The sequence below is a fragment of the Rhododendron vialii genome, chromosome 3a (genome assembly GCF_030253575.1).
Source record: "Rhododendron vialii isolate Sample 1 chromosome 3a, ASM3025357v1".
In the NCBI taxonomy this organism is placed as follows: Eukaryota; Viridiplantae; Streptophyta; class Magnoliopsida; order Ericales; family Ericaceae; genus Rhododendron; species Rhododendron vialii.
In genome coordinates this window covers 22528110-22546232 of record NC_080559.1, presented here as the reverse complement: position 1 = coordinate 22546232, position 18123 = coordinate 22528110, and the positions used below count along the sequence as shown (strand labels likewise).

Below are 18123 nucleotides of genomic sequence, written 5' to 3'. Positions count from 1 at the left end.
TGTATAGTTGAGTTTTGGTAGTAATTAAAGGGTTGTTCTTCTAAAAAAGCCAATGGTTTTCCTGTTAAAAATGAGCCAAATAAAGCCACATAAAGACGAAAATAAGCCAATAAGTCAATTTTTTCGTTTTTATTCAAAATAAATTAAATTTCAATCAAAAAATTTTAATTTTTAAATTCCTCTTGTCACGATGATGCAATAATTCCCGAAAGAAATTTCATTTTCATTTTAAAACACGCTTCCATATTCATCATCATTAACTCTCGCACGTGATTCTCAATTAGATACATTTATTATGTCAGGATGGGTAAATCTATCTATGCTCATCAGGATCTATAATCGAGATCTGTGACCGAATCTTTCTTGCTACTCATGTCATGTATACTTCTTTTACTCCAATTACTGCGATGGTCAACGATACAGGCTTTTATAAAAGTCCCCCAATAAAACTCTCAACTAATAAAACTCCCACATAGGATAGGAGTAGGAGTACTCTCTCTCTCTCTCTCTCTCTCTATACCCAAAAAAAAACCCTCCAAATATCCAAATGGATCGTCAAACCCCACCCTCTTCTCCACCGCATGTTCTCATCTTCCCCTTGCCACTACAGGGCCCCATCAAATGCATGCTCAAGCTCGCCGAGCTCCTCTGCCTCGCCGGCGACATCGACGTCACCTTCCTCAACACCCACCACAACCACAGCCGTCTGCTCCGTTACACCGCCCTCGACTCCCGCTTCTCGGCCTACCCGCAATTTCGTTTCCAAACCATCTCTGACGGCCTCCCTGATGATCACCCCCGCTCTGTTGACCGATTGGGTGACTTGTTGAACGGGTTGTGGACCGTGACCAACCCGAATTTCAAGGAGATGCTAAATTCCGCCGCCGGCGATCGGCGGCCGGTGACGGGTGTGATAGCTGATGGGGCTTTGACTTTCGCTCTTGACGTGGCTGAAGAAGTTGGAATTCCACTGATCTATTTTGAGACGATCAGTCCTTGTGGTCTCTGGACTTACTTTTGTGTCAACAAACTCATTGAGGCTGGGGAGATTCCTTTCCAAGGTGGGTTTACAAACTTTGACTTTCTTTATCTGTTTGGTCAACGTGAAAATGTTGGGAAACGATTTAAACACTGTGTAGGGAAACAGAACAAATTTTGAACGCTGTGCGTTTCAGCTAAGCTAAATAAACTACACGCCAATGACAATAATAATAGTCTAATTGTTTTTGCTAAATGATACTACTCTATTTTTTTTGTTAATGTGTGTGAGGGAGGGGATTGAACTACTCAGAAATCCGGGAAAAATGTGGGCTTTAGTCCATTTAGTTTAGTTTAGTTTAATTTAGTGGAAATTATTCCTACTCCTCAAACACGTGAAACTTTAACTCGATTTGTGTTAGATAGATAGTTTGATTTTCAAATAATAATACCAATACTTCCAGAAGCGTGCCCACCCGTAGGCCTTATCCTAATATTGGAGTACTTCCTAAAACTGCATTTGCATTAGTTTGCTCTGTTTTTGGATATTGGTGTGACTGACAATGGAATTGGGATAACCCAGTTTGAGGATATCTCCAAAATCTGGATGTCACCCATGTGACGGATTTGTAGTACGTACAGTAATAATAATGAAGTTTATTTTTCGGCTATATGTTTGAGATTCGGCAAATAATTTTTGTTTGTTCTTAATAAAAAAGAAAAGGAACAAGAGAGTCACCCATTTTCTGAGTGGCACGTACAATATTCTGCATTAGAATGGCTCTTAAATTAAGGAGGTCAATCAAAGTGACTTGAAATTTCTTGTAATTGCATACGATCTTTGTCGCTACGGTTAACACTGCACCAATTTAGATGCTAAATTTTGTTCCCCGCACATGATGTACTGGATTTTTGGCTTTCTAATGCCATAATCAAAGCCCAGGAAATTATGCTGATTGTGGGGATCCCCTTTGCAAAATACTTGTCCATTTTCTTTGCAACACTGGAGTTCAATTCCCCTTTGTATATACTACTAGTTGGTGAAGCTTGGTCTATAAAGGTTGAAAAACTGAACGCATTTGTTCCCACAGGAGATGATTTGGATGCACCAATTCAGAGTGTTCCAGGCATGGAAGGTTTTCTCAGGCGTCGTGATCTACCGAGTTTCTGTCGTACCACAGACCTCAATGACCCTGTTATCCAGCTCGCCATGAGGGAGTGTCGACAAGTCCCGCGAAGTCGCGGACTTATACTCAACACGTTTGAGGATTTAGATGGACCTGTACTCTCTCACTTGCGTTCTCTCTGTCCAAACCTCTACCCCGTTGGCCCACTGCACACCCACCTAAAGACGAGACTCGAAGCACAATCAACACCGCCACCTGCATCCTCGGACAGTCTGTGGCAAGAAGATAAAAGCTGCATGGCATGGCTTGATGCCCAACCGTCGAGATCTGTGATCTACGTTAGTATTGGCAGCCTTGCCATGATGTCAATGGAGCAACTCGTGGAGTTTTGGCATGGATTGGTGAACAGCGGGGTGCGATTCTTATGGGTCAGACGACCAAACTCCATAGTTGGCGAAGACTCGGTGGGTCAGATTCAAGAAGAACTCTCGGAAGCTACAAAGGAGAGAGGATGCTTGGTGAGTTGGGCTCCGCAAGAGGAGGTCTTGGCTCACCCAGCCATTGGCGGGTTTCTGACCCACAGCGGGTGGAACTCGACTTTAGAGAGCTTGATAGAAGGAGTGCCGATGGTTTGCTGGCCTTATTTTGTTGATCAACATGTGAATAGTAGGTTTGTAAGTGAAGTATGGAAGATTGGGATCGACATAAAAGATACTTGTGAGCGCGGGGTAATTGAGAAGATGATCAAGGATCTTATGAATGCGAAGGGAGATGAGTTCAGGCAGTCAATGGATCAATTGTCTAAATTGGCGAGGGAAAGTATTAACGTAGGTGGATCATCGGTCTGTAATTTGAACCGCCTGATTGAGGACATAAGATCGATGAAGGTGTGAACATGATGATGAAATTCAAGGTTTTTTTTTCCTGCAAATAAAAGGTTACGAATGCAAAGGAGGAGAATGAGGCGATTTCTTTGATTCATGCAGTACTTGAGTTTCAGAGGTCTAGCTGGTCCCAAATCCTAGGCCTGAATTTATGCTACTCCACTTAATTGTTGCTCGGCGGTCCATGGATTCTGCAAACTCGATTGGCATTTTGTATGGAAAATTTTGCAAAACCCCTTCCCTTTAATATGGTTCCACATTAAAGTAAGCAATCCTTATCATAATTGAAGAATTTGGGTTCCTTTTGTTTAATTTCGTTCTTGTGTCAATCTTTTAATTGTGTGCAACTTCACGCCCATAATCTTGTTCAATTTTTCCTCTTTCGAATTGCTAGCTATATACACGTGGTGTAACCTTGCGTATTAGCGAGATAGTGTTGGATTAATTCTTAAATTTTACGTTCAGATCCTGTTGTAGATTTTATATTCCGTATTTTAGTAGAAGTTGAGAATTTTGTTTGTAGCTGCGAGATTATGAGAATTTATTTCATTTTTTGAGAATTTGTGTTGCAGAATTCTCAAAGCTATCTAAACTCAGCTTTGAAATTTTGAAAATTTCATTCTTTTTTTAGCTTTTTAGATTTTATAATACAATTTGAGAATCTGTTTGGCAAAACACTTCAAATTGATTTTAAAAAGTTAGAATCTCAAATTCTAAAAATAATAATAATAATAATCTCTCAAACACCCACTTATTCTCCCTCTTGTTGTATACATGAGAGCTTTCGCACAATCTCAGCTATTTAAAAGGTTTTTGGGTGAAAATAATTTTTTTAACAGTAATAGATTAAATCTTTTAACAATAATAGATAATCTATTATCGTAAAAAGATTATTTTCAATCCGAATCGTCCAAAACACTTTTGAATTGCTGAAATTGAGTGCTGTAAATTTTATTTACGACTCCTCGGTAAATAAGATTTTCTCAATACTGGCATCTCCAATATTTGTGTCCTTGGTGAAGAGGTAAGAAATTTATTCCGGAGCATTAGGTTGGCTTCACAGCTTCAAATGTGGAATACGCACAGATTTGACCTCTATCAATGAGTTCAATGTCAAGACCATTGGAGTATAATTTTTGAAGTTGACATTATACATCAGCCATCACATTATTCCATACACTGAGGCTAAGTTTTTCTGGGTTTTTTGAGTTTTTTCTTGCTTTGTCCGTGTTTGAATTTTTTTGTAAATTTTTTGTAAAGTTGACTTTTTGAGCTTAAAAGTGGTCTTTGATCAAAATATTTGGGTAAGAGTAAAAAAATTTACTTTTCCGATTCGTCTCAACAAAAAAATTGACGCAAAATGAACAAGCGTGAAAAAAAAATTTAAATAAGAACAAAATGTTCACTTTTAGAAAAAGTCCAGCGGAACGGGCCTGAGATTCTTGGAATCCGTAAATAAGTCGGTCCCTATTTTACACTTTTACTACTACTATCCTCAGGGCCGGCCCTGAGCTAAAGTCTAAGGTGTGACCGTTTTAGGTCCAGAAATTTAAGTGAAAATTAGGGCCCAATTTTCATAGAAAAGGTAAATGTTATAATACATTAAATTTTCATAATAAAATATATCTGTATCATTGCACAAGCGGTGCTTGGCTTTCCATAAGGTATCGAGATTCCTGGTTAGATTCCTTGGAAGTCCATTTTTTAACTCTAGGCCAGGCCGGCCCTGATATCATCATTACACTTTTACATACTAAATTTTTAAAATGAAATATATTTTTACGGGTAAAATGAAAAATATAACAACTTTTATCCCACTAACTTTACAAAATGAATATTTATTAAGAGACAACCCAAAATGGAATAATGGACTCTAAAAAAGCAACGGGAGAGAGCATTACATATCTGAGTCTATCTATCTGAAGCCTTAAGTCCACCACCTTGTCCGCCTCAACTCAAAGCCGACCCTGCTCTAGACTTCTAGAGAGGAAATTATTTAGTGATCTTGGACACGGCTACTTAACACCTTTTCAACCACACAATTTTGTCGGGCCCATATACTTAGGGATGCAACCTAGTACCCACCATAGTATTGTCACTTATTCAATCCCATTTGTTTAGATTAATTAATCGTTTTGATGAATGGGACCGAAAAGGACAGAGTTTGGATAAGTAAAATACGATTTAAAGACACTCAAATTCTTTTTTTTCTTTAAGTTCGTATTTATCGGTGATTTTTTACTTTTAGCCATTTGTTTATGATTTTAGTTTTAAGTTCAGATCAACAACACGAAAGATCAGTTTAAAGAAGAGATTAAATTTTCTCTACCAAAGGTGGAAAACCCCAACTTTCCACACCACCATTAAAGGTCTTCACCGTGCATTTATTATAACAATATGAACCGTTCAACTTATAGAATCTACAGAGTAGTAAATCTATGCACAAAATCAACTAGATCGAACATTGATAGGTGTATTAAAAATTAAAATTTTGATTTGTAAAATAGATAGTTTAATTCTTTAAAGTTAAACTGTCTATAACCGTCAATTTTACAAACCAAAATTCATTTTGTAACGCCCCAAGTTGACCATTGGCTAAATACCTTGATTTTGATCCACAAGCCATACCACATGGTCCAAAAGCTTTAAGCCCAATGTACTAGTAGTAGCCCACAAAGTTTGTTATATGTCCAAGATCATCCATGTAGACTCCCGATGTAGGATGGGGTGTTACGATCTCCCCAACTTTATAGTTTCACGCCCTCGCGAGAGGTTGGGCACTATAATCTTCGATACTAATCAATAGGGCTGTCCACAGTCGGATTTTTTTCGGGTTCGGGTCGGGTTGGGCCCAACCCAACTGTTGTCGGATTGAATAAATGCCACCCGAACCGGATCGTACAATTTGTCGGGCTCCAACTGAACTGTTGTCGGGTTGAGTTGGTCGGGTTCGGTCGGATAATCGGATTGGGCCAGTTTTGTTGGGCCATTATTTGGGCCGGTTTAATTTTCTGGGCCATAATTTTTTTTTTTACTTCTATAATTATTTTGGGCTAGTTTTCCACCATTTCAAATTTTCAACAGGCCAAATGGCCCAAGGATTAATATATATTTTTTGGGCCATGCCCCATAGCTCAATCCAAGACTCCATGCCCTATTTTCCAGTTTCCAAATTTGTCAATCCAAATTCCAGCAGGCATAATTCATAAAAGCACAACTACAAAACAAAAACAAAAAACCCACATTTCCAATTTTTCCTGCTGGAAATGTTTTCCAGTTTTCCAGAGAGCACCACAGCAGCTAGCTATCAGCTCTCTCCTCCCCTATTTTCTCAACAATGACTCAGTGAGCACTAAGCAGTCTACAGTCACACACATTTCCATTTTCAACCACCACCACACAGCAAAAAAACAAAAAAACAAATTACAGAGAGCAACCAGCTCTCTAGTCTCTACTCCCCTGTTTTTTCAGCAGCCATACACAAACACAACCAATCAACAACAACTCAATATTTTCAGTTTTCCACCAGGACCACCACCATATTACAAGTTCAGAGACGACCACAAAAACAAGTCTAAAATGATTAAAAGAAGTCCATAATGATTTAAATTAGCCAATAGTCCATACTCCATAGTGTTGCTGCTCCCAACCCCATATTTCCCATGTCCGTTCAAAGTTCAAACCTGTTACATAGAAAGAAAAATTAGAAGACAATTAAAAACTTCATAGATTTTTTTTTTTTTTGATAAGTAAAAACTTGAAAGATCATCAAATAAATCTGCTGTTATGTTTTACCAAGGTCCAAAACCCCATCAATCCCTAGGAACTTGCATCATCAGTTTGTAAGAGTTCTGGAAAAAAAAACACTTAATTCAATACAATACTAGAAAATGTTTTGACTAAATAGACCAGATCAATTAAATTGTAAACTAGTCACTAGATCAATTAAATAAAATTACCTCGTTCAAGATCTTCAACTTTATCCATAGCCTGTCGAAGAGAGATTGGAACCGTGCTTAAAAGCCAATTTTGGGTGCATACAAGAGTCTCGACCATTGACGGTGAGAGTGAACTCCGAAATGGATCAAGTACGCGACCACCCGTACTAAAAGCCGACTCGGAAGCAATGGTAGACACGGGCATAGCTAATACATCACGCGCTATTTTAGACAAGATTGGAAACTTGTTGGAATTGTTCTTCCACCACACCAAGATATCAAAATCCGGATTGTCCCTACGTTCACACAAATCCCCCAAGTACTTGTCTACCTCCGAGGAACAAACACTAGAATACTCCTCCTCCAAGTAAGTGTCAAATTCCATAGCTAAATTCAAGCGAGAATCACAATCCTCATTCTCCACTCTCGGCATTGGACTTGCACTAGACACATGTTGTCTAACTTCACCCTCTTTTGCATAAGAATCATACAATCGGTTCAAAACATCCTTCACTTTTTTCTCCATTTTCTCACCCTCCGCCTTCCCTTTGGATTTTGTATAGCAAAACTTCACCAACCTTAACTTAAACCGGGGATCCATTGCCACTGCCACATAAAGTAGGGGATTGAATTTCTCTTGATCCCCCCAATACCTCTCAAATTTTCTTTTCATTTCAATTGCCATTGAAGACATATAAGGATCTCGGTTGGCGATTAATTCATCTATCTTCACTTGAACCTCATACAACTCATGAAAGAACATATTGGATGTGACAAATAGAGAAGCCGAAAATTTCTTGGTTGCATCATAAAAAAGTTTTAAGAATGTAACAAACAACCCACACTTCTTCCAATCAAGCTTGTTTGGGATAGTTGGTTGTCTTGGAGTTGGGACACTAATCATATGGCTCCCACCTAGGCCCTCCAACTCCAATGACAAATCCTCATCGCCTTCCTTTATGCCAAAAAATTTTATGAAACTACTATCTTCCTCCCCCATTCTTTGGAATGCCTTCTCAAACTTGATGGCTACTTCTAACATTAAGTAAGTGGAATTCCACCGAGTACACACATCAAGACACACAGTTTGTTTTGACTTAATTTTCTCCTTCTCCAGACACTTATTAAATGTCTCCATCCTTTGTGGAGAAGATATTACATACCTCACAACATCACGAACATGGAGAATAGACTCACTAGTATCTTTCAACCCCTCAACAACAATAAGATTCAAAATATGTGCACAACATCGCATATGTATATACTCATGCTCCAAGACAGTCCTTTTCCAATCCATTGTTTTCCGTTTCAAGTACTCAATAGCCGTGGCGTTCGAACTTGCATTATCTACCGTCAAAGTAAAAATACCATCAACATTCCATTCAAGCAACAATGACTCAATTTTCTTGCCTATGGTAACTCCCTTATGATCTTCAATTTGACAAAAGTTTAAGATTCTCTTTTGTAACTTCCAATCATCATCAATGAAGTGTGCAGTGAGACACATGTAGTTAAGATTTTGAATTGATGTCCATGTATCAGTCGTGAGGCAAATCCTACAACCCTTCAAGAATTTTTTCAGTTTTCCCCTCTCATTTTTATGAATTGCACCAACCTCTCTAGTTATCGTTTGGCGAGAAACCGATGAGAACTTAGGTTGCATGACCTTACAAAATTTTCTGAACCCAATCCCCTCAACGAACCTAAAAGGTAGTTCATCAATGATGACCATTTCGGCAAGAGCTCTCTTACAATCGTCAAAAGAAAAGACATGCGTCACAACGTCAACACTGCCCCCGTCTGTGGGTCGAAATGAAAGGTTTTGTTGTCCATGTTGGTCTCTATTAGGATATAGTGGGCAAGCGGGGATGTGAGCTTTCAAATTACTAACGCCGTGTTTTTTACTTTCAGCCGCGTATCGTTTATTACAATACTTACACTCAGCCCATTTGGTTACCCCCTCCTCTTTGATATCATTGAAGTGATCCCAATAAGGAGATCTATATCTTTTTCCAGGCTCTTTTTTAGGTTTAGGCACTCGTGGTGGAACCTTTCTTTTGAGTCTATTTTCAGTATTTTGTCTAACTTCAACTACTATATCATCTTGAACATCAATAACATCGGCATTCGTAGACACATGAGCATTAGAATTACCTCCAAGTTCAACTTCTTCAACATCTACAACATCATCCTCAAGTTCCCTACCAAGCGTGAAATCAAAATTGCTTGAATCCATCACCTACAAACAAGTGTAATCAAGATCAATAAACTGCAATGCTGCCAATGCATATAGATATAGTGCTAACCAGTCGAAAATCTTTGAAAAGAACAGTATAAGTCTAAGTAGTTAGGCCCACCATCACTGAAAGCATAACATGCGTCCTAAAATGATGCTTAACAGACCACACTTTGAGAACTAAGAAGACTCATGAAAACATAGGTGAGGGAGAGACAAAACAAAGAGGATGGCTCAAAAGGGCAACAGTTAGGGCTTGACTGAACTAGCAAGCAACAGGTTAGGGGATTTGGACCAATGTCGCAGTGGTAAGTGTTGTCGGTAGCGAATTCAGCGGATTCACAGGAGCAAAGGATAATCAGAGCATTGAGCGGGGATGGCAATTGGAAGGGTCACAGTTAAAAAGATTCCTCTCAGTTTAGATTTTCATTTGATTTTGGCATAAATGAGTTACAAGTTACAACTCTCAAGAAGGTTCACAAATTCTTCAAAAAGGTTGAGCACTGAGCAGCCCTCCCTCTTTTATAGTAAGCTACTGGTAATTAACACAAGATGGGAGGAATGGGTGATGATCATACTATTACTGACAAAATCTGGGCAAATAACAGTAGAAAAATTAGCTTTACGCTACACAGCCTACATCACTCGGAAAAAATCAGCCAAAAACTCACTAATCTACAGCCAAAAAGGGGAAAAAAATTAAGTGCTACACTAGTCGAAAATAGAAATAGAATCAGAAACTTTTTTTTTTTTTTTGCTTTACGTTTTTATCAGTCAAAAATTTATCTACACCAGTCAGAAAAAACCAGTCCGCCGCGCCGCCACTCACTTCCAGAGACAGAGAGACTGAGAGAGAGAGAGAGAGAGAAGTACCGGATTTAGGCGACGATCGACTGCAATCGGCTACGAACGAGAACGAGAGAGTGGTCCACAGAATCTGGAGATCTAGAAATTCAAAACTAAAAGTTAAAAAATTAAATCAAAACTATGGAGAATCGGAGATCGGAGACTGACGTGAGCGAGAGAGAGAGAGAGAGAGAGAGAGAGAGAAACGTACCACGGTAGTGGCAGAGTTAGCCGTTGACCGTTGTCGATCAACTCGATAGGCTGTGTCGCTGCGAGATCGAGAGGAGATCGGATGTGGAGACTGGAGAGCAGGAGAGGTCCGAGCGGAGAGGACTGGCCGGAGATTTGGTCGCCGGTCAGAGAGACTGAGAGAGTGGGGTGGGGGCCGTCCGTGGTGGGGCTGGGTGTGGGTGGGGTGGGGTGGAAATCGGCGGAGAGCGAGAGGAGAGGAGAGTCAGAAGACTGAGAACCCTAAAATGAAAGAGATTGGATTTTTTTTCTTTTATACTCTGTTAAATTCAGTCGGGTCGGGTGACCCGAACCTTAATATATGCAACCCGAAACCCGACCGACAAACTATCGGGTCTAACTAATCCAACCCAAACCCGACGGAATGTCTCAGTTTAAACCGTCCGGGGCTGAAGTTTCGGGTCGGGTCGGGTGGGTTTTTTGGACAGCTCTACTAATCAAACCAATAACCAAATCCAACCAAACTCCAAGGCCCACATGGTCGTATACATGGATTGCTCTGATACTACTTGTAACGCCTCAAATAGATCACTGGCCCAATACCTTGATTTTGATCCACAAGCCACACCACATGCTCCAAAAGCTTAAACCCAAGGTACCAATAGTAGCCCACAATGCTTGTTATATGCCCAAGATTATCTATGTAGACTCCCGATGTGGGACGGGGTGTTACACATTTTTTATATACCTATCGATATCCGATCAAGTAAATTTTTTTGCTTTGAGATATAATACTCTACAAGTACTATAAGATGAATGTTTCAGAGTATTGCAATAAATACATGACGGGGCCACATAAGTGGTGAAAATGGTGGATTTTTCACCTATGGAAAGAATTTAATCTCTTTAAAAAATTGACCATAACTTGTTAATCCAAAAATGCTAGGGCACTAACTAAAGTTACAAAGGATCGTACCAACTATTGAGGCCTAAGACGATTTAATTAATCACAAAACATTTCACGATAGCACATTCCGAGGCATTTCCATTAGTTGCAAAGTCAAAAGTAGATAATTAAGCCCTCAATCAGATTCGTATGTAATTGACGTAGCCCAATTCCCGAACTCAAATAAGTACTTATTTTTTAAGAAGGCAATTTCAAACTTAAAAATCATGTGCTTAAGCAAATAATTTTTCTATTAATATGAATCTTATTGAGATCCTTTAAATGATGCAAAAAAAAAAATTGAAAAATTATTTTTCATCTGCATTATTTTTTTAGTTAGAAAATCTGAAAAAAAAAAAAAACTGCTTATTTTTTAAGAAAATTTTTAAAACTGGGCCGGTACTGGGCTTGTTGGACTGATTTGGTGACTGGCGTCCGAACAAGGATCAACGTCGTCCGGATAATTGGCTCTGCAGAAAAATCATGAGGCTTCGTGATGTTAGCGTCTCGACAATGGTCAAGTCCATCTGACGGTCGGCAATACGAAAATTCGTTTTGAGCTTTGTCTGGCTCCAAAAGATATGATATTGAGGTTTCCGAGTGCAAGTTGATCAGCAAGAAGTATCTTTAGGCAGGGCTGGCCCGGGGGAAAGCTCCTCAAGCCCGGCAACCTTCGGGCAGGGCAACCAAAAAAAAAGGTGCTCTTGCTGGCCGGCCCTATTTTGTCTTCTCTTAGAGCATCTCCAATTCATCTTCATTTCCTCCAAGATAGAGGATGGATGTAATATATTGAGGCGGGATTTTGTAATTTATTTCATTTTTTCTTCACTTTTTGTACTTGAATCTTTGAGGACCAAACTCTAAAAAGGACGATGGGTCCCTCAAAAATTCTCCGAAAAAGTACAAAAAGTGAAGAAAAAAATGAATAAATTATAAAATCTCCCCTCAATGTGTCAAATTCATCCTCTATTTTAGAAAAATAGAGGTGGATTGGAAATGCTCTTACCCATCCAAGCCCACCCCTTCTTAAACCCATTCCACATAAACCCTGTTTTCAGTAAATTACCCAAAACACCCCGCTAGAAAGAGACGCACAGAAATCTCTTTGATCTTCTGTTGGCCGGCGACTTCGACTTCGATCTTCCATTGGCTAGACTAACGTCTTCTTCTTCGTCGCCTTCTGTCATTGTCCACTTCCCAGTCCCACTGTAGACTCTAGTCTCCAATCTTCACTTCTAAGCTTCAAAATGAGGGCCTGAACCTCGACGACCGGGGGAAACTACCCCAAGATTTGGAGCCAGTTGCTGCGAGCAAAGGGATAGAGCGGCCATAGGCATAATCTCTTCTACACTGGCTCCGCATGTTTGACACGACGGAGGAGGCGGCACGTAAAGATTCGCGACCAGGTAGGGCGGTGCCACCACTGGCTCCGCATGTTCAACACGACGGAGGAGGCGGCGCGCGCCTACGACGCGGCGGCAAGGCGGCTGATCAGAGGGGTCCAAGGTGCGCACCAACTTCGAGATCGAGCCGACGTTCTCACCGGAGACTTCTTCTTCATCTGGGTCGAATAAGACGAAGAACAACAAGTGGATAAAGATGAAGAAGAACAGTGGGAACTACAAAGCGATGGTGGTTACTGAGGCAGCGGTGGCGGCGCTAAGTATGGAGGTAGCTATGGTAAAGGATATGGAGCCATGGCGGCGGCGGGTGTCATGGTGGTAGCGACGGTGGAGGAGGCGGATATGAATTTTTGGTATATCTATAGTTGTATTTGCAAGTATGTATTAATCGTTTCTTGTTTATGTGATTTGAACTTGCTCGTTCAGCTGCTTGCGTTTTTCAACTTTAAGTTTGTTTAGTCTTTTTGTCCATTTCAGTGTATTAGCCAGCAATAAAAATTTAAGGTTTTTGTCCCTTAGAACCAAAGTTGTCAATACCGTACCGGCCAGCGTACCGTTTTCACTACTGGAATGGTACGTACCGGTACCGGGCTGTATCCCGGTACCGTTCCGAATTTACCGCAATTAATATTTTATATATATATTTAATATATATCTACCATATTTTAAGTATAAACATAAATAAAATGTAAAAAAAAAAAAAAAAAAAAGAGAGAGAGGGTAATTTTGTACCGGCCGGAACACCGGAATATGTCCGGAACAGGCCGGTATTGTCCGGTACACCCGGTATTGGCCGGAACAGGCCGGTATTTCAACCGGAACGGAACATGACTTTTTGCGTTTCGTTTACGCACCGGTACGGTACGTACCGGCCGGTACCGGCCGGTACGGAACGGATTTGACAACTTTGCTTAGAACTTCTGAGGATGTGAATGATTTTTTTGGTAGCGTTTCATGCTGAATTCTTTAGATGTGAATTTTGGATATATGGGTGTGAATTCTGCAAGTATGAAATCTAAAATAAGGGCTTTGAATTGTGTAATTTGGGAGATGTGAAAAGTGTCCAATTCTGTCTTTTTGAAGGTGTGAATTCTTTCATTGAAGTGTGAATTGTGTCTTTTCCGAATATGTGAATTCTTCATTTAGGTGTGAATTATGTCTTTTTTGAATTGTGAATTCTTAATTTAGAGACGTGATTTCTGCAGATGGGGTGTGAATTGTGTAATTAGGTGGGTGTGAATTGTGCAGATGAGTTGCAAATTCTGCATATATGGGTGAATTCAGGAAAATGAGTGAATTTTTGAAAAGGATGTGAATTCTGGAGGTATGAATAGTGCAAATGGGGCGTGAATTCTGCACACAAAAAAAGATGTGAATTTTACAAAGGGGTGTGAATTCTAGGAGGTATGAATTCTTGAGGGTGTGAATTCTCGGAGGTGTGAATTTTTGGGGGTGTGAATTCTCGAAAGTGTGAATTCTCGGAGGTGTGAATTATTGGAGTGTGAATTCATGGGGTGTGAATTCTCGGAGGTGAATTCTGGGATATGAAAAGTGATAGAGGCAAAATAGTAAAAACATATTTAAAAATGGTCCAGATGGGATAGCATTTTAAAAAAGGGTTTGCATAGAAGCCCATATAAAATTTAGGACCGGCCAGGAATTTCTCCAAAAAAAAATCTATATTAATGTATATATTTATATTTTGACAAAGATATGGCATAAAGGATGTAGCTAGCTTGTTGGTTAACAATATACATTTAAAATTCCATATGAAATGTCATGGGTTTAATACTTGTTCCCACCATCAAAAGTCTGTTTTTATTTTAGCTTTTTCATGTTGTCACTAAAGCTAACAAGAGACACATTCGTGAAAATTATCACTTTCTTTTAAGGACATCTTTGTGACAACAATTTCTTTGTCACTAATGTGCTTTAGTGCCAATTTTTTCATGCAATGAGAATGTGTTTTTTTTTTTAATCGAATCATGCTAATTATAAAGCACTATAACCGGGTTTACATTTTAATTTGAATTTTTGATGTAATTCAAAGTAAAAGCACAATATAACATTGATTTTGCTTTTTTGACTTGTATGTATTTTTATTTTTTATAACTTAATAATAGTAAGTGGGCAACCAAGCTTAGAATCGGATTTGGACAACCCAAATAGGGTTGTCCCTGTCTTTAGGAAGGATGCTTAGGCTATAAATATAGCTTGACTCTTTTCAATAGGGTTGGACTTGTTCTTGGTTGAACCTAATGGCCTAATTGGATGTGGGAGAAAAGAAGGAAATTACCGGTGTGCCCCCAAAGCCCTTCAAATCCTTTTCGTATTCTTGTTACAAGAAATATATATGGGCAACTAAGTAATTTCTCACATTCTCACTCTTCTTACCTAACTGCCAAACAATCTCCTTTGATAGTCTCTCTTCTTGCCTAATATTCCTTATCAACCCGATTGAATGAGGGATGAGTATTCGGGGTATTATTTACGGAGAGGGATAAGATAGTATGGGATATTATTTTTGGACAGTGGGCCTGTAATGCCCCAGACAGACTACTGGCCTAGTACCTTGATTTTGATCCACAAGCCACACCATGACCCAAAAGCTTAAGCCCAATGTACTAATAGTAGGCTACAAGGTTTGTTATATGCTCAAGATTACCCATGTAGACTTCCGATGTGGGACTAAGAGCTCACGTCTCTCAAATCTTGGGGTATTACAATCTCTCCACTTTTATGACCTCGCGCCCTCGCGACGCGAAGGATTGAGCACTAGGGTCACCACAGCCCCCCCTAGGTCTATTCCGTAAAGACCAGAATCACCACAGCCTTCTCTAGTTCTGTTCACTAGTGCCATAACAGAAAATTACCTTTGGGTCTAAAAAATCAAGACTTAATTCCCATTAAGGATAAACTCAATTTTTATTTACCTCTAAAGACAATTTCATATGAAGATTACCCTTTTACCCTTAACTAAATATAATTTCACATTTTATTACATTTTCAAAGTTTTCATCACCCCTCCCACCTCAACCCCACAATCACTTCCCACCGGCGACCATTCCGGCCAGTGACTTTTCTGGCGAAATTTCACTACTTCAAAAAATTAGCGAAATTCACTACTTCTCGAATTTCACTAATTTCAGCGATCACTCCGACTGGTGACTTTTTCCAACGAAATTTCACTATTTCAAAAAATTAGTGAAATTTACTACTTCTCAAATTTCTCTGATTTTCAAATTTCAAAAATTTTTGCTGGATTTTAAATTTCACTGGGTGTAGATTTTACCCAATGAATTTCACTAGCTTTCAAACTCGTGAATTTCACTAGTTTTCAAACTCGTGAGTTTTACTGGCTTTGAACACATGCTCATGAATTCACGAGTTTGGAGCTCATGAATTTTATAAAATTTCAGAGCAGAAATAGAATCAATTACAATACAACCCAATTAGAAGTGAGAAAATATCAGTTTACTGAGTTTCAAAATAAAACAAAATAGCTCTTTCAGAAATAACCATCAGCAACTAGTGAAATTCACTAGCTTTGAACAACTAAAGTTCTACTCACACATTTCATTGAATAGTTCATGTGCATACAGTTCTCGATGGAATCATCACTAGGCAAAATATCTCAATTTACCTTTCTCTCACAATTCCACTTCAATGTCCTCTTGTGACTAATGTCCTCCAACCACCAAACTCACCTGCGGCGTTGGATATGTGGCTCCATGTCGTCCCCATCGGAGCATGTAGAGAGAGAGAGAGCGAGAGAGAGAGGGAGAGAGAAGGTGAAGACCTGTTTGTGAGATCTCGTGGGGAGAGTCGTTGGTGCCGGAGGAAGGGGTCGGAGAAGAGCGAGAAGTCATATGAGGGTAAATCATTTTGATGGATCTGATTCAACTACATCGTCGTCGCGGTCATCGTCGACGACTGCTTCGACAATGTTGAAAGAGTGGAACTGTGAGATGGGAGAGAAGGCATGGGAACGAGATACGAGGGAGGAGGGGGCAATTTTGGGAGAAATAATAAAAAATTCTTACCGGTACTTTTCTAATTAGGGCTTCTAAACTTCGGCCCGTAAATCACCCGTGCCATAACACACATGGTCGTGTACATGGGTCAATCTAATACCATTTGTAACGCCCCAAGCAGACCACTAGCTCAGTATCTTAATTTTGATCCACAAGCCACACCGCATACCCTAAAAACTTAAGCCCAACGTACTAATAGTAGCCCATAAAGTTTGTTATATGCCCAAGATCACCCATGTAGACTTCCGATGTGGGACTAAGAACTCACTTCTCCCAAATCTTAGGGTATTACAATGCCCACATTAATGTGACTTTTATGGAAGGTGGATAAAAAAATAGAGAATATTTAAATATTCATCCTCTTTATCCATGTTCTGTAAGAATTCATCCCGTCATTTTTTCATGCTTATGTTTTCATCCTCTTAGTGTGTGAATTACCTATCTTACCCTTTTCCCTATGATATACATATATTATGTTATATTACTCTCCTAATTTAGTGGGATTGGATTAAATTGTTTTCCCAATTTAATGGGATTGATTGGATTATTTTCCTAATTCAGTAGAATTTGATAATTTAAATATGATTGATACTTCTTCTTCTTCTTCTTTTTTTTATCATGGAATGTATTTGAAGAATCAATTTTATTAGGAATATGACATGATAAGTTGACCACATCTTTGCACATTTTTTTCATTCTTCGAGTTGGCCAACCAAACAACAAAAAGTCGTATTTTCCATTGATCTTATTACACGGAACATGGCTAAATTACTATATAAAAAAGAAGAAGAAATAACATGACATACTCAAACCGTTACATGGTTAAATGGTTAAATTACCATGACATTACAAGGTTAAATTACCATGACGATTACAATATGAACACGATAAATATCCCATGATTAGAATAAATATTTCATGGTAAACGATTCAAATATGGTTAAATTACCATCAAAATAGGTTATCGTGATCAGCACTTCATGGTTAAATTACCATGTCAATTTCAACATTTTATGACGATTCATATACCGACAGGAACCCAGCTTTCAAAAAAATCCATCTTGTTACAAGGAAAAATAATGCCTATTTGATTTCCAAGAAAAGGAACTTAACATTAACAATACCAATCAGAAACCCACAAGGATGTGGAGATCGTGGATGCTCTGAGATCATGCAGATCGTGGACTCCGTCTTTGTTGCCATCTTCGTCGTCCCAATCAAGTTTGGACTATGGCCATCGAGCTCGAGTTCGGACATTTGACATCGGTCATCGGTAGACGTGCGACTAGTAGTGGCGGCGAAGCCGATAGAATCGATAGTGGCTTTCTAGTTGGCATCTTTGTCGTCCTCCCACTGTTGTTGCTACCAACACCGCTACTCCGCCAACGTGGATGCAGCATACAAGGACGTGGATGCCGAGCGACGAGGACGGGGATGTGGAGGACGTTGATGTGGGGTGAAGTGCATGCGTTGATTTTCTTCACTGAACGTCGAAATAATGGAGAACTGGTTGTATTGTCTTCTTATCCATATTCTCCATCG

General features: G+C 39.4%; 2 protein-coding genes and 1 long non-coding RNA gene across 3 annotated transcripts; 1 reads left to right on the top strand and 2 right to left on the bottom strand.

Annotated features, from left to right (window-relative positions):
* The first annotated feature begins 461 nt into the window (after positions 1 to 461).
* On the top strand, positions 462 to 3453 carry LOC131320481 (7-deoxyloganetic acid glucosyl transferase-like). Its single transcript, XM_058351198.1, has 2 exons — positions 462 to 1061; positions 2070 to 3453. The coding sequence occupies exons 1-2, from the start codon at positions 548 to 550 to the stop codon at positions 2996 to 2998; spliced, it is 1443 nt and encodes a 480-aa protein (XP_058207181.1). The 5' UTR covers positions 462 to 547; the 3' UTR covers positions 2999 to 3453.
* A 2957-nt stretch (positions 3454 to 6410) lies between these two features.
* Positions 6411 to 7140, bottom strand: LOC131320480 (uncharacterized). The gene is made up of 3 exons (XR_009198279.1): positions 6949 to 7140; positions 6785 to 6840; positions 6411 to 6672 (listed from the first exon to the last, which is right to left on the bottom strand). It is a non-coding gene; the product is annotated as an uncharacterized LOC131320480 (long non-coding RNA).
* A 2-nt stretch (positions 7141 to 7142) lies between these two features.
* On the bottom strand, positions 7143 to 9163 carry LOC131321226 (zinc finger BED domain-containing protein RICESLEEPER 2-like). The gene is made up of 2 exons (XM_058352231.1): positions 7251 to 9163; positions 7143 to 7149 (listed from the first exon to the last, which is right to left on the bottom strand). Exons 1-2 carry the CDS (start codon positions 9161 to 9163, stop codon positions 7143 to 7145), a joined length of 1920 nt encoding a protein of 639 aa, XP_058208214.1.
* Between the last annotated feature and the right edge of the window lie 8960 nt (positions 9164 to 18123).

Excerpts from the sequence above, each read along its gene's own strand:
- LOC131320481 (XM_058351198.1), top strand. The coding sequence starts at position 548 with ATGGATCGTCAAACCCCACCCTCTTCTCCACCGCATGTTCTCATCTTC. Across the intron at positions 1,062-2,069 it reads TGGGGAGATTCCTTTCCAAG|GAGATGATTTGGATGCACCA; the intron begins GTGGGTTTACAA and ends TTGTTCCCACAG.
- LOC131321226 (XM_058352231.1), bottom strand. The coding sequence starts at position 9,163 with ATGGATTCAAGCAATTTTGATTTCACGCTTGGTAGGGAACTTGAGGAT.